At 38.1% G+C, this 15,040-nt stretch overlaps 1 protein-coding gene across 1 annotated transcript in view; it reads left to right on the plus strand.

Annotated features, from left to right (window-relative positions):
- Window positions 1–11,888, plus strand: part of LOC113008784 (ephrin-A2-like) — a 69,493-nt gene extending 57,605 nt beyond the window's left edge. Inside the window, exons 4-5 of the mRNA XM_026146527.2 lie at window positions 1,775–1,840; window positions 3,372–11,888. Of these exons, the coding sequence (XP_026002312.2) occupies window positions 1,775–1,840; window positions 3,372–3,496 (191 nt within the window). The 3' untranslated portion in view covers window positions 3,497–11,888. The remainder of the gene's footprint in view (window positions 1–1,774; window positions 1,841–3,371) is intronic.
- Window positions 11,889–15,040: the final 3,152 nt, after the last annotated feature.

Here is a 15,040-nt window from a genome sequence, read left to right on the forward strand (position 1 = left end):
CACAGGAAAAAAACAACTACACGCAAAATAATCACACCGTGACGCCTCTGCCTTTGTAAATAGAGGGACAGTAACTGCGTGTGTATATGTAAGGTGTAAAACCTGAAGACAGTCATATTAACAGTATTTTGTCTCTATCTGCCATTCTGCAATTCATCTCATGTAAACAATAACGTAGCGCACAGCGTAATGTGAAAAAAAGGCACATACCTTTGACGTTGCGTGACGAACTCTGTGTTCCTCGTCCACACATAAACGCAAAAAAGGAGTTTTAAGAAATCTCAGTTTTCGGTGATTCGAAATGCCGTTTACGTGTGGACGAAACAGCTGCGTTTTCAAAAATACCCGTGTAGGTGTGGACGTAGCATAAAAGAGTAGTTTATTTTATTACTACCTGTAATTTATTGCAGATTACTTTTATTTGCTTAATTATTTACTAAATGTTTGAGGTGTGAAATAAACACCTTTAGCTCTTCATTAAACAAGAGCTCAGGAACATGTAACAATCTAGGCCAACATTTCCTTTAGCTGGATAAGATGGAGGTCTCAGAGATAGTCTAGAGATACAGTGGGGTTATTCTTAATTGCCAGTGTTGGTGTCGATACTATCAATGTTTGGATTGATCTGCCCACCTCTACTTTGTAGTGGCTGAGGCAACATGCTAGTAATGTTACTGCTGACACACTTCCAACAGTGCAGCCACACTAATAGTAATAAAAATACTATTTTTTTTTATTTTTTATTTTTAGAAAAGAATAAAACTAAATCTATAGCGGAGTAAATATCCTAAACATATGACCTTACCTAAAAATAAATTGCCTTTATGTTGTGGCAGCAGACCAATGTCAACAAGCTAGTTTTTTCCCACATGTTGCATTACCTTGTGTAATTGCACTACCACTTACTACAGACATTGGTGAAAGTTTGTAATGGTCTGTTAATTTAGGTTTGAAACTATACAAACAATCTTAACTGACATTATATTTGATTATAAATAATTTGATTATGACATCATTTGATGTTAGCTAACATTAGCTAACTGAGCCTTACGTATGTTTCATGTTGCTCGATAACCAGCCGACATACCAGTAAAAAAAAGTTTAGTTTTCAGATTGAAAAAAGCAAAATCCCTCCATGGAAAGGTTGTTGTCACACTACACCACACACACACCATTAGCTCTATGACGCCTCCATATTCAACATTAGGAAAACTCAGCGGATACAATTTCCACTACTGGGCAGGGTTACAACAATGCAAATAAATAATCCACACAAGCACTTTGAAAATAGTTCAACAATCTTAGAACAATTTTTGTGATGTATTGCTTCTGCTTGTGGGATTGCTCAAAAGCCAAATAAAACCCAGAATGACAACAGAAAAGCTTTAAAAAGGAATTAATATACTCTGGAATGGTGGTGCTCTGCTCTCCAGTGCTGCAACACTTGTAACCAGAATATCATGGAAAGGTCATCTTAAGAAAACCTTTTCTCTATTGTCACTGGAGAATTCAGCATGAGAGGTTTGCAAATAAACATCTAAACAAAGCAGTTTCCTTTGGAAACAAGTACTTCAAAGTTAAAATATCAAAAGTATTTAGAATCTGCACATGCCAACGAGATTGACCAAAAACGTTTTCATGACCTATGACTGGAGAAGCCCCTGGGGGATTTGGAGCAGTCTTCTTACTAACCAAATCTGGGGTAAAATGTTTGTAGTTTACCTCATGACCATAAATTCTCCATGATTTTCTATGGCCTTTGTTTCCTTTGTAGCATCACCGCATCCAAACTTGGGTAGGAAGCCTTGTCTGAAGCTAAAAATCTACGTCAAGCCAACAAGTAAGTTTCTTTCCTTTTTTCTATTTCATATTGTTGTATAATTTTACACCTCTTCTCCCTGATTTGACTATGAAAGTAAAGAGATTTCTCGATTACAATCACAACACACCATTGAGTTATTAGAAAATATTACTGAAGTACTACTTGAACTCAGTGGAATATTAACCGAACTCAAGTTTCATATTTAAAATGCAACATGTACACAAGCTCACTAAGCTGCTATTCTTTCCTCTAAAGCTCAAGATGTGAAACAATTTAAAGTGCTTTAAATTCTGAAATTGTGGGGGGTAGGGGTCGTAACAGGGACTACGCTACGTCGGACTGGACCAGCTACAGGGGCCTGGCTAGCTACGGGTTTTTCAAGGGTGCAAAGCCTGCTCTCCAACTTATTGATCCTGGCCTCCAGAGCTGCAAACAGACTACATTTATTACAAGTATCGTTGTCACTAAGTATCGTTGTCAGAGAAGTAACGAAATATCTGACACAATGAGCAGGGAAGTGCAGGAGGGACAGGTGAAGAGGCACAGGGAGTAAATACTGTCAATATAATTAGTGAGTGAATCAATAGTGAGTGAGTGAGCACTTTGGATATTGCATATGAAGATTACACTATGAAATAAGACCTTATGTATAAATTTTTAATCAAATTGGCTACACAGATAAGCTACACAAAAACAGCACTGTGCCTTGTAACAGGAACAGAAAGTGATACTCTACCAACACCAAGGCATATAGAGCCGAAACCAAACAAGGAAGTGCTTAACTACCTGGTATAACTCAAATGTGCATCTTAAAGCAAATAATCTGTAAGGTGGAGAGGAAAGGCCATCTCACTAATTAGGAAAATCTTGATTTGGAAAAAGCGTTAATTTCTCTGTTTTTGAAAATGCCCTCCATAAAACTACAGCATCTTACCATTCATCAGTGGAAAACAAATAAGAGCCCCAGGTTTCTCTTCAAAGTGAGAGCTCTGATGAGCCAAACATTCCTTTGATCTGAACTAGTAATGACTTTATGAATTTCTTCACAAAAAATGTAATTATTAGAGAAAAAAAAAATCAGGGCCATCTCATATATATATTATTATATACAGTAACTTTCAAACCTACTGATTTATTTTTTTCAGTATTTACTTTATCCAAACAATCAGTGTGTCTATTACACTCCAGTCCTACAAAACCACTCAAAGACGCCCTAATTAAGGCTTTGATCTTAAATATAATCAGTCTTTTGCTATCAATGGGCTGAACACAACAGGCCTTTAATGTGCCAGTAATTAACCCCTTACTTAAAAAGCTATCACTTCACCTAGCTTCTCTAAGCTAATTATAGGCTAATCTCTAACATTTCTTTTATCTAAAAATAATTGAAAGAGTAATTGTACAACAGCTAGACTGGACAGGCCCCGTCCCCACCCTGATGTACAAAAATTGGATGGATGGAGGTCTGTGAATAAATTAAAACATTTTGTGATATGTTTACTTGCAGCTCATATTAATTAATGTTGTTCTGATGTTAACTCATTTTCAGATGATTCAGTGTACGACTCTGCGGAGCCCTTCCTGACTGACGATACCACTGGTGGCTGCAGCCTTGCTTTGCCGTCTGCCATGTTGCTCACCCTCCTTCTCATACTCCTCATCTCCTATTCATAGCAGCTTTCTGAGTCAGACCAAGCACCGCCCCATCGCCGCTACCACTCTGAAGAAAACTTGATGAAGGAAACTAATGTAGCTTCCTCTTACTGAACTTTGGCCTTTACCTCAATAATACTCAAAGGCTCGAACAATCAGAGGAGGCAAGAACAGTGGTGGGGGGAGCTTGAGGCTGCATATCAACTCTGTGTGGAATTTCTGGGATCATCCCTGCTCTTCTTTTAATGTTTCTGTCAAGCTGTCATATAAAATTGTGTTACAGATCCACAAGTCAAGACATTAAAGGATCTCATGTTAACATTTCCAGGTTCCATCTCTGAATATTGGTGCATAATGCTTTATTTTTAAAAACTGTGAGGATGATTTATTGTATTTACATCCAACAGCCGCTTCCTGAGTTTTAGACATTGACTGAGATTTATATCCTGCTTAAGACACTAGAGATCTTGTCCTGGTGCATGGTCAATAGTCCAAGTAAATACAAGGTCATAATGACCAAAACTAGCAATATTGCCTTACAATGAGCCATGACCTCAGTTTCACAATCAACCATTGATCAGTGGCATAAGTATCAATCACAGCTAGCTAGGAAAAGGCTGCGAAGAGAGCAATACAAGATGGTGAAAGATGTGCTCTTAGGTCTCTTCCTCAGTTGAGCAATGGTCGCTCACTTTTCACTTTTCAATGTCCTTGACTACCTGCTCAAGTCTTCCTCTTTGTCCAGGATGTGCTTATCCTAGTCTGTCTAGTTCAATGAAACTGTGCACCTACCCTTGTTGCCACAATGGTGATTCTATCTTTACAGAATAACACGTGTGTCTTCCTCTTCTTCATGCTTGTATTGGATGTTGGGGGCTTTGCATTTCTGAGGCAGGCTGCAACTTTCATCTGAAGTTGCCAACCACAAAAATTGTTTCACGATGCATATTTTATCCCTGTTATTAGTTACACTAGCTGGATTTGTCTTGCCGTGAAAGCTCAACTCTTTCTTAAGAATGGCTTTCCCTGCTTGAGAGAGTTGTCTGTCAGATACATTCATCACCCACTAGTCAAAGTGCTTGGTGTGAATTTAGCATACATCTGTCCGTTTCCACCATGCAGCAAGTAGCTCAGACTTCTGCTGTCTCATCTGTGACTATTCATGCTGTTCTCATCTAGAAGCTATCGGTTCCTGGGTTTTTGCCTATTGTGCCTAACTTTTATATGAATGAAATGGAGAAGAGCTCTGATATCCTATCTTGGAACACCGCTGAGCCTTTGGTCCAGATATAAATGACAATCTGGTGGACAAACACATCAAGTTCATCAGTCTAGATATAAAAACGTTACAGGCAATCATTGTCAGACTGTGAAATTACTAATCCATACCCATGCATACCGATCAGTAGTACAAGTTTGACTTTGTTTATCCGCATGACCACAATGTGGGTGTCATCAGGACAGTACAACAGAGCAAACATTTTCCCATACACACAGTGGCCAGGGAAGCTGAAGAACATCATAACAAAGAGACCCTGCATAGATTTGTTTTTTGTGATTTGGTGCTATGGAATAAAATATAACTGAATTGATTGTCCCAGTGGAGCATTTGTCAAAGCTGGCAACATGCTGACCAAACAAAAACCACTGATGAACTGGTGTTTGTTAGGATTGGACAGCTTTTCTTCTTATTTATTTATTTATTTATTTATTTTCACCATTGTGAAATCAAACTCTAAAACATAATACACCAAAAACGAAACAACCATTGCTGAACCAAGGAGGGGGCATAAGAGTATGTCTTTCACCATGTTAAAACGCTGTGATTGCAGCAATTTCCCAGCTCTGTGATAGTACTCGTCTGCTTTGATCAGTGGTAATGGCAGTTTTCATATTAATGGTGGTACTTGTTTTTGTCATGTAACTGCACTGTTTAAAGGTTGGGGAAGCCTACAGTTAGCGCAGACTGAAGAAGTCATTTGTGTTGCAAGGTTTCTTCCACTGAAAACCATGTGTAGAGATCAAAAGAATAAAGTTCCTGGCACTAAATATCTTAATATCTTGCTGTGCAAGTGGTTTCAAGCTAAAGTTGATAATTGAAGGATTTTAGACAAGACACTGGATAAAAATCTTGGCAATATAGGTAACTTTCTTATTATTTAAATGAATACTTTCATCTGTAATTAAAGTCATGGTATTGGTTACAGACAGGCCCCTTATTTTCCCAGTAAACTCCCAAAAACCAAGCTATTAACTTAGCTGTAAATTATTAGTGTATTTGCAACAATGACCCAGACAATTACTAACTACAAACTGTAAAAGAAATTGTTTAAGTGGTGATAACTACACTGTGAAGTATTGGCTTGTTATATTTAATGCAATTACATTTTTTTTTGTTGGGACAGTACGCAATTTTACCTTCCCTGCGAGCAGCACCATGTGACAGCAGGGAAGACAGAATCCCTTTAAAGTAGAAGAGCAGTCTTGCAAAAGCTAGATATAGGGAGGGGCAGCTTTCTGCCATAACTTTATCTTTCAAGAAAAGTGTACATTTATTATGAAAACTTACTGTGAAGTAACGTTAGATAGGGACTCATTTTCAGGAACGTATATGAGCAAAATAAGTTACCTTAAAATCAACCAAAATGTTATTGTATTTTTTCTACTGTTCTAGGCAGCTGTTGGTTTCTGCACTTGTTGGTAACAAAATTAAACATATTATGTAACAGATTTACACATTTTAATTTCTGTGTTAAAATGTACAACTGCAGGTACAGTATGGAACATTTCCAAAATAAAATGCTCAAGAAATTACTAGACTAGTGGTACATATCTAAAATTAGAAACATTCTTTCTCAGAGTGATGCTGAAAGTCACGTTTATCACTTCTGTGCTGGACTACTGTAATTATCAGCATTTCCTAAAAACTCCCTGAGGAGCTTTTAGTTGATCCAAAATGCTACAGCAAGAGTACTGACAGGGACTAGACAGAGAGGGTATTTCGCCCATACTGGCTGCTCTTCATTGGCTCCCTGTTAAATCCAGAATCAAATTTAAAATCCTTCTCATCACATACAAGGTCTTGTATAATTAGTCCCCATTTTATTTTAAAGAGCTTTACAGGACTATATCACCCCAGCAGAGCACTTCACTCTCAGACTGTGGGCTTATTTGTAGTTCCCAGGTGCTTGCTCATAGGCGGTTGACTGATTGTTGGGTTTATTCTGGGGTTGGTTATTGTTATTCTAGGGCAGGGGTGTCGAACTCCAGGCCTCGAGGGCCGGTGTCCCGCAGGTTTTAGATATCACCCCGTTTCAACACACCTGAATCAAATTATTAGTTCATTAACAGGCTTCTGGAGAACTTCAAGACATGTTGAGGTGATAATTTAGCCATTTAAATCAGCTGTGTTGGATCAAGGACACATCTAAAACATGCAGGACACCGGCCCTCGAGGCCTGGAGTTCGACACCTGTGTTCTAGGGTCTTTACCTTACAATATATTACAACAAATTTATTAAAGACATATATACACTACCAGTCAAAAGTTTGGACACACCTTGTCATTTAATGGTTTTTCTTTATTTTTGCAAACACATACTGAAGACATCTATTATATGAGTCAAGCTATAGGGAATTATGCAGCAACGAAAAAAGGATAAATAACTTTATACATATCTTATGTTTTAGAATTCTGAAAGTAGCTACCATTTGCTTTGCTGACAGGGCTGCGATAACCTGAAATGGTTGAAATGAAATGGACCATCAGTTGTGCTGTGCAGAAGTCAGGTTGGCACAGAGCTGACAGCCCTAATTTGACAACTGTTAGAATTCATATGGCAAGGACTAGTAAAGAGAAACAACAGTTCATCATTACTTTAAGAACTGACAGTCCGTCAGTCTGGAAAATTTTGAATGTGTTCCCAAGTGCAGTCACAAAAACCATCAAGCACTATGATGAAACTGGCTCACATGTGGACCGCCTCAGGAAAGGAAGACAAAGAGTCACCTCTGCTGCTGAGGATAAATATATCCAAGTCACCAGCTTCAAAAATCACAAGTTAACAGCACCTCAGATTAGAGCCCAGATAAATGCCACACAGAGTTCGAGTACCAGACACATCTCTACATCAACTGTTCAGAGGAGACTGCATGAATATGCTATTTGCCCTTTATGGTCAAATAGCTGCTAAAAAGCCACTACTAAGGAAAAGCACCAAGCAAAAGAGAGTTGTTTGGGCCAATACAAGGAATGGACATTAGACCAGTGGAAATCTCTGCTTTGGTCTGATGAGTCCAAATTTGAGATGTTTGGTTCCACCCTCCCTATCTTTGTGCAATGCAGAAAAGGTGAACTGATGGTCTCTACATGCATGGTTCCCACCATGAAGCATGGAGGAGGAGGTGTGGTGGTGTAGGAGTGCTTTGCTGGTTGAGGATTTATTCAAAACTGAAGGCACACTGAACCAGTATGGCTACCACAGCATCCTCCAGTGACATACCATCCCATCCAGTTTTTGTTTAGTTGGACCATCATTTATTTTTCAACATGACAGTGACCCCAAACACACCTCCAGGCTGTGTAAGGCCTCTCTGACCAAGAAGGAGAGTGATGGAGTGCTGCGCCAGATGGCCTGGCCTCCGCAGTCACCTGACCTAAACGCAGTTGAGATGGTTTGTGATAAGATGGACTGCAGAGTGAAGGCAAAGGGGCTAACAAGTGCTCAGCATCTCTGTGAACTCCTTCAAGACTGTTGGAAAACCATTTCAGGTGACTTCCTCATGAAGAGTGGCTATTTTTAAGAATCTAAAATATAAAACATGTTTTGAGTTATTTCACACTTTTTTGTTTACTACATAATTTCATGTATTCACTGATAGTTTTGATGCCTTCAGTGAGAATCTACAAAGTAAATAAACATGATAATAAAGAAAAAACATTAAATGTGAAGATGTGTCTAAACTTTTGACTGGTAGTTTATTTACACATACTTGTATATAGTCCCATAGTTTTCAGTGAATGTAAACTGACATCCACTGTGAACTAATAGACAAACCAGGCTAAGCCATGAAGTCCAAAGAATTGTCTGTAGATCTCTGAGACAGGATTGTATTGACAAACAGATCAGGGAAGGGTACAGAAAAACGTCTGCAGCATTGAAGGTCACCAGGACTCTTCCCAGAGCTGGCTGCTCAGCCAATCTGAACAGTATTATTGCCAAAAGGCACTATCCAGGTAACTCTCAGAGCATGATAAACAAAATTCTCTGCTCTGATGAAACAAAGATTGAAATCTTTGGCTTGAATGCAAAGTGTCATGTCTTATGTAAACCTGGAACTGCTCATCACCTGGTCAGTATAATTACTACAGTGAAGCATGGTGGTGGCAGCATCATACTGTCAGGATGCTTTTTTTGCCAGCAGGAGTCAGGGTGGAAAACTGTAAGGCCTAGTTTAGGGTTAAGGGAAAGATTAATACAGAAATCTACATGGAAATCTTTGATGATAACCTTTTAGAGCACTTTGAACCTAAAGGATCAAGACTCTAAGCACACAGCCCAGATAACAAAGGAGTGGGAGTGGCTTTGGGACCAATTTGTGAATGTCCTGAACCAGAGGCTAGACTTGAAGCTGACTGAATATCTGAAAGGATCTGAAAATGGCTGTTCACCAGTTCTCCACATCCAACCTGATGAAGCTTGAAAGATTCAGCAAAGAAGAATGGGAGAAATTGTAAGTAGGTATGTCAAGCTTGGAGCATCATACTAAAAAAAAAATCTGAGGCTGTAATTGCTGCCAAAAGTGATTCAACAAAGTATTCACCAAATACTTATGTACGTTATATTTTTGTTTTTTCTTGTCTTGTATAATATATTTTGCATAAAGTTGCACGAGATATTGTACAAGTAGATGATTATCCCACAAAAGCCTTTAAAGTATGTTTTTCAGCAACAAAGTTTGAATAGTGAGATCAATAGGACCTAAGGAATTATATCTTGTTAGAATACTTGTGTTGTTTTTAGTACAGCATCTTACACACTTACACAGACAAATGCTGACATACACTGTTAGGATTTTGTTAGGGTTGGGTTTAGACCTTTGTCTGTACAGTTTCTGATTCTTATAATCTTGAGGTCACTTGAATGTATGTTTGACTTAGCATGACCTTTGTCTATGGCTGCTGAAAGCAAGCAGACAACGTGAGGTAAGCGTAGACTTTATTAAAAGTTTACAAAGCTCCCATGTATGAAAACAGAGGCTAATGTGGAAGTGCCTTGAACCTTCTTTTTCATGGCTAGCACGGTGTAACGCCATTAACCGAAAGAAATGAGATGTGTATATGGTCTCGATAAATATTTTCCCAATTAGGTTATTAGTCAATCACTATCTTGAAGTTGCCTTCAGTAACACATTATGTTTGTCAAATAAACTGTAGTCCAATTTAGAGTCAAAAGAAAAAGCATGTTATGCTTTGTCAACCAGTGAAAACAGGATCTCATGTAGAACTATTGTGTGCCCTTCAGCTCAGTCTCTCATTCAAATTGATAACTTTGGTTTCACAAAACAAGATGATAATTACTTAAACCAACACTTGACTTGACAGTATATGTACTCCTTTTATATACTCTATGAAGTTTCATGAACTCACAGCTAACATTGTGTCACAAGTAAAGTAATTTAAAGTAGCTTCACTAACTGACAAATCAAACTATTACATGTATCTATAAAACCAAATACCTTCACAGGTGTGAAATTGTGTTAGTTATTGTATTTCATAGTAAGTAGTCACTTTTGTAAAAGTGTTATTCTGAATTAACAACATAATTAGTTCAGAAATTCATACTTTTTCAATAATGTAATAAAAGCTCTCTGTAATCACGCTCTCAGTTATAAACCCCAAGAACTTGATTTTGTTTGTCTGGATGTAGCGTTTTCAGAGGGAGAAATGCTTCGTCAGTCGTGGTCTCACGGCCAATGATGGATGGTCTTTGATCATAATAATTATCAAAAGCTGACCTCACAGCCCATTCTTCACCAGTGGTGCTAGTTTCAGTCATTATGCAAATGTGCTGTTTATAAGGTTGGGGAAACCTGCAGTGAGCTGAGACTGAAGAAGTTACTTGGATGAGTGACGAAAAATTTCTCTCTCTCACTGAAAACGCTACGTCCAGATGAACAGAATCAACTCTTTGAGATTTCTTTACCTGGATGATTGAGCATGCATCAAGATATCAGTTATATAGAAAAGAGTAAAGTGGAATAATGTGGCTGATTTCACTCTCACATTATAAGTGTTAAGAAGAAAATGATAGGGAAGCCTATCTATGATTCTTACTGTTCTAGTCAATGGCCTTTTGTTTCTGCCAAAGACTCTTGTGAAATATGTCTAATGGATAAATCTTTAGGGTCAGGGTCAGTTAAAGGGGAGGAGTGTGTTTTATTATTTTCTGAACTGTGATGTTTTGTTGTTTAAAAAATGTCGTGTGCAAAACACAAATGAAGAAATAGAAAAATGGCCTTTTACCTCACTGGTGCTGGATTTTTCATAACTGATAAACAGCGACACAGTGTGGTTTTAGATCTAGTCTTTTTTTTTTGTTCTTCCCATCTCTTCATACCATCCCCCTTTTTTTCCTGATGGCTGGACAGTGTGTCCTTGGAAGTAAATAAGCAGGGACTTGTTGAGAAATGCAGTATATCCAATGAACACACTGAGATAGATTCTGATGATGACAAACCACTTGTACTCCAATGAAGAACTAACAAAACAAGAGGATGTAGATGCTAATGTCTGTATCAACAACACGTTGTTTTTTAAATTTGTATTTTATTTTTTTCCATCTTTCTGTTTATGAATTTATTGGTAGAACTGAGAAGTGATCTGTCTGATGTTTGTAACTGTTTGTTGTTGTTGTTGTTGTTTTACATGCATTGCAATGGTCTCTTGTTGCTTGGTAAGTAATAGATTTGATTTCTTTGTTGAGTTCAGTCATTATGTAGCATAAGATGATGTGATGGAGGGGAGGAAAGAAATCTACAGGAAATTAGTTCTGATTGTGGTTTTTGTGAGTGGGAGTGAGAGCGAGCTCTCCCTGTCATCTGGTTTACAGCGTCTGAGAAAAAGTTTTTCTACACTCGAGTGTCTGAATATTTTATTCCTTTTAAGAAAAAAGTAATAAAAGTTCTTGTATATTTTCATATTGAATGCAAATGAAATCCTGTTGTAAAACAGGTATTTTTCAGATTAGATAAAGAGCTATGGAAAAGTTAGATGTCATCAGGACTTGTGCTAGCACTGCAGGAAGAATAAAACTTCAAAATGCATTTATTTAATTTAAGTAATCTCAGAGAGAAAATGTGTGAATCTTTGATAAACTTACCACAGAAACAAATAAAAATAAAATCCACTAAAGGTGCATCTTCCTTCATTGTTGCATTTGACCAATTTTTGACAGGTTCCACTGGCATACAGGGGCCCGTGTGCTGTCGCGTATCACACGCCCTGTATAAATGCGTAATTAAAGGGAACCCCCCTCAAATATTCACTGTTCTTCCTCCAGACAAATTATTTACTGTTATTTCTGTACATATGATAGTGAACTTATCTCTATTTACAAATAAAGACGTGTTTGCATGCAACACACTACCCCTCCCTCTCCCATAATGATAATGAACAGTTCTCAAACTGAATTCACCTTTATTACTTATGGATCAAGTACTTAAAAGCAGAAGGTAAGAATACTCAGGTAAGTATGAACCCATTTGTATTCATTTTACTTAATTTTTGTGTGGGGCAAAAATTACACAAATAATGCAGTAAAGTCTATTCTCTCCTCCCTGCAAAACAAGCAAGAAGTACAGAAAAAAAGAGACTGGATTATGCTAAAGATCATATCAGTGAACCGGGAATATGAAACCCTGAGAGAAGTTGCCTAATCACAAGTTTAACTGAAAGAGGCAGCCTTAAGTGTGCTGTGAAAACTCAAATACTAGATACGAGGAACAAAACATAATAACAAAGAAAACATAGCAAAACTGAAAACATTCAGCAGGGGACGCAAGAGTGTCAAAGTAAAACAGGAACCAAGAAACATTCACAAAGACGTAGACTTGACAATGGGACGTGGAGACATAACTGACTGGGGAGACAGAAGGAACATGGGGACAAGGGTGACTAGACATGAAACGTGGAACTCTGGGAAGGCAAAGGCAAAAACAATAAAGAGAGCCAAAACCACGAAGAACAACCAATCCAAGAATAAAACTTAAACTTCAATAAAACCCAGTACCATGACACTCCTACATATTGTGTTCCACACTTCTTACAAGTTATTGATTAAACATAGTTCTTAGAACGCTGATTACCCTTACATTGTGAAAGGAAAACACTGTCATTTTAAAAACTGTGCAACTATTTACGGTGCTGAAAAATTTGCCTCTGAGGTCTGGGTCTAGCCTCAGAGAGTGGTCCGATTTTGGCCTTTATAAGATCATCTCTTGGGTTTTTATTTCTCCTAAAGGCTGCAATTAACTTATAATCTCAAAACATTTTGGTGTCCTGAACAAGTTTCTGAAAGTGGTTCCTAACAAACGTGGTAACCACTGGGAGAAGAGGAGAGACATCAATGGGCCTGATCTGTAACATGGATTTGAAACACTTCCTTAAGGAAAAGCGACAGTACCCTCTTGTGGACAATGCCGAGAATCGAATTTTAGTAGCTTTCCTGAAATCAGTCTGCTGAGTTCAGATCCTGTGAAATCTCAATAATTGGGACGTAATTAGTCCAGCAAATGTATGCTTTGGATGAAAGCTTGTCTTAAACAAGAGGACATGTGTATCTGTTTGTTTGAAAAATACTGTTACATCCAGTCCATGGTTATTCAGAAAATTTGGCCCCTTAAATGTGGTTGTATCCAAGGAATCAATTGAGTTTTTTTAAATAATGGATTTAAGCTTAATCGAGGCATTATGGTTGTTCAGAGTCCTTAAAAACACCTCAAAATCTTGTTCAGAATGTTACCACATTCCCCAAATATCATCAGGAAACCGATAATAATGTAATGTTTTTTTCTCATATTTTTTTAAGACAGAGGTCTCCCACTCTGCCATGATGTATGGCGTATGCAGGGGCAAACATTTCACCATCACCACCCCTTTTATTTGCAAATAGAAGTCCCTGTTGAATTCACAATCATTTTTCATTAGGATGACTTCCAACAGTTCCAGTAATAATTTGTCTGGTCTTCTCTTGTGAGAATTTCTGAAAAATTCTCCTTACTGCATTTATTCCTTCTTTAATGTCTATATTTGTATAGAGGCTATCAATGTCAATTGTAAACAGAAAGGATTCAATGGGGGCTTCTAGTTATAGAAGAGCCCTGTCCTTGGCTCAATAAATACTTCTTGTGCTTCTTCTGATACAAGTTATTAATTACCTTTTCAACTATTGGTATTGTGTCTAAATAAACTGGTTTCTTTAACTTGAAGTAGTACGTTTTGTCATTCAGCTGCCTGTAGCCTCTCTCCTTCTCTTTGTCCAAAATCACTTCAGCACTCGCCTTGTCTGCTGGTTTTAGAATAATTTGTTTTCCTAGATTTTTTTAAAGCTTTTGTTTCTGCTGTAGTTAAGTTAGGTTTGATGCAACTTATTCGAAAATAGTTTTGGAAATAATCCCAGTACAGCTCTCACCAGGTGCGGATGCTGACCTATGTGGCGAGACCAGTCAGATTTTAGGGTAAAAGGCTGAAGTTCCGAATCGTTTTTATTCCAATAATATATAGCCAATTTGACCCTTCTATGATATTGTTGGATATCATATTTACATTGGAACCATAGAGTTTTATTGTAGCCCTTTGTGGGAATTAAATTGCGACCCCTATTCAGCTGAGGAGTGGAAGGGTGAAATTCTTTAGAAAGGTTTACTACACCATTCACCCCCTCCCACTGCTTCGAGCTTATGGGGATGTTCGATTTACATATTCATTCTAATACTGAAACACAAACATTGCATTTATTTTTTAATCCAATTAATACTGTCTCAGTGCAAAAGTTAAAAGCAGGATATACAGGAATGTGTTCCTCCAAACCTTAAAAGTGTTCTTTGTGGGGAAGGGCATTGGAGAAACTGATGACCGGGATAAAGATTTCAGCTTCCGGAAATCTCTTTTGGGCTGTCTTCAGTGCCCCTTTCAGCTCAGTCACCGGCATTTTTTTTTAATCCTTCTGTGACCTGTTGTTCCGGCCAAAGGATAAGACAAATTTATCCACCATCATGCTGCAGGTTGCTTTCTCCAGCACGGCTTCTGCTTGGCACTATTTTGCTCCTGCAAAGCTGTCAATCTGCACTCCCTTTTTTGCAAAAGGTGGGAGTCTGGCAACATTGGAGTCTCAGATGAAGGTTTTGGTGAGGGCGGTGAAGCAGGAGGAGAATTCTCTGCTGGTTTTGTTTGGAGGCGGGTCTGCACACTGGACCTCAGTATATTTAGGTTTATGGGGGTCAGTCTGTAGTGTGCTACAGTGTGTGGTATGGATACTTTGGTTGTTTTGCCTCCACTGGTTTCTG

The sequence above is a fragment of the Astatotilapia calliptera genome, chromosome 17, assembly GCF_964374335.1.
Source record: "Astatotilapia calliptera chromosome 17, fAstCal68.1, whole genome shotgun sequence".
NCBI classification, from domain to species: domain Eukaryota; kingdom Metazoa; phylum Chordata; class Actinopteri; order Cichliformes; family Cichlidae; genus Astatotilapia; species Astatotilapia calliptera.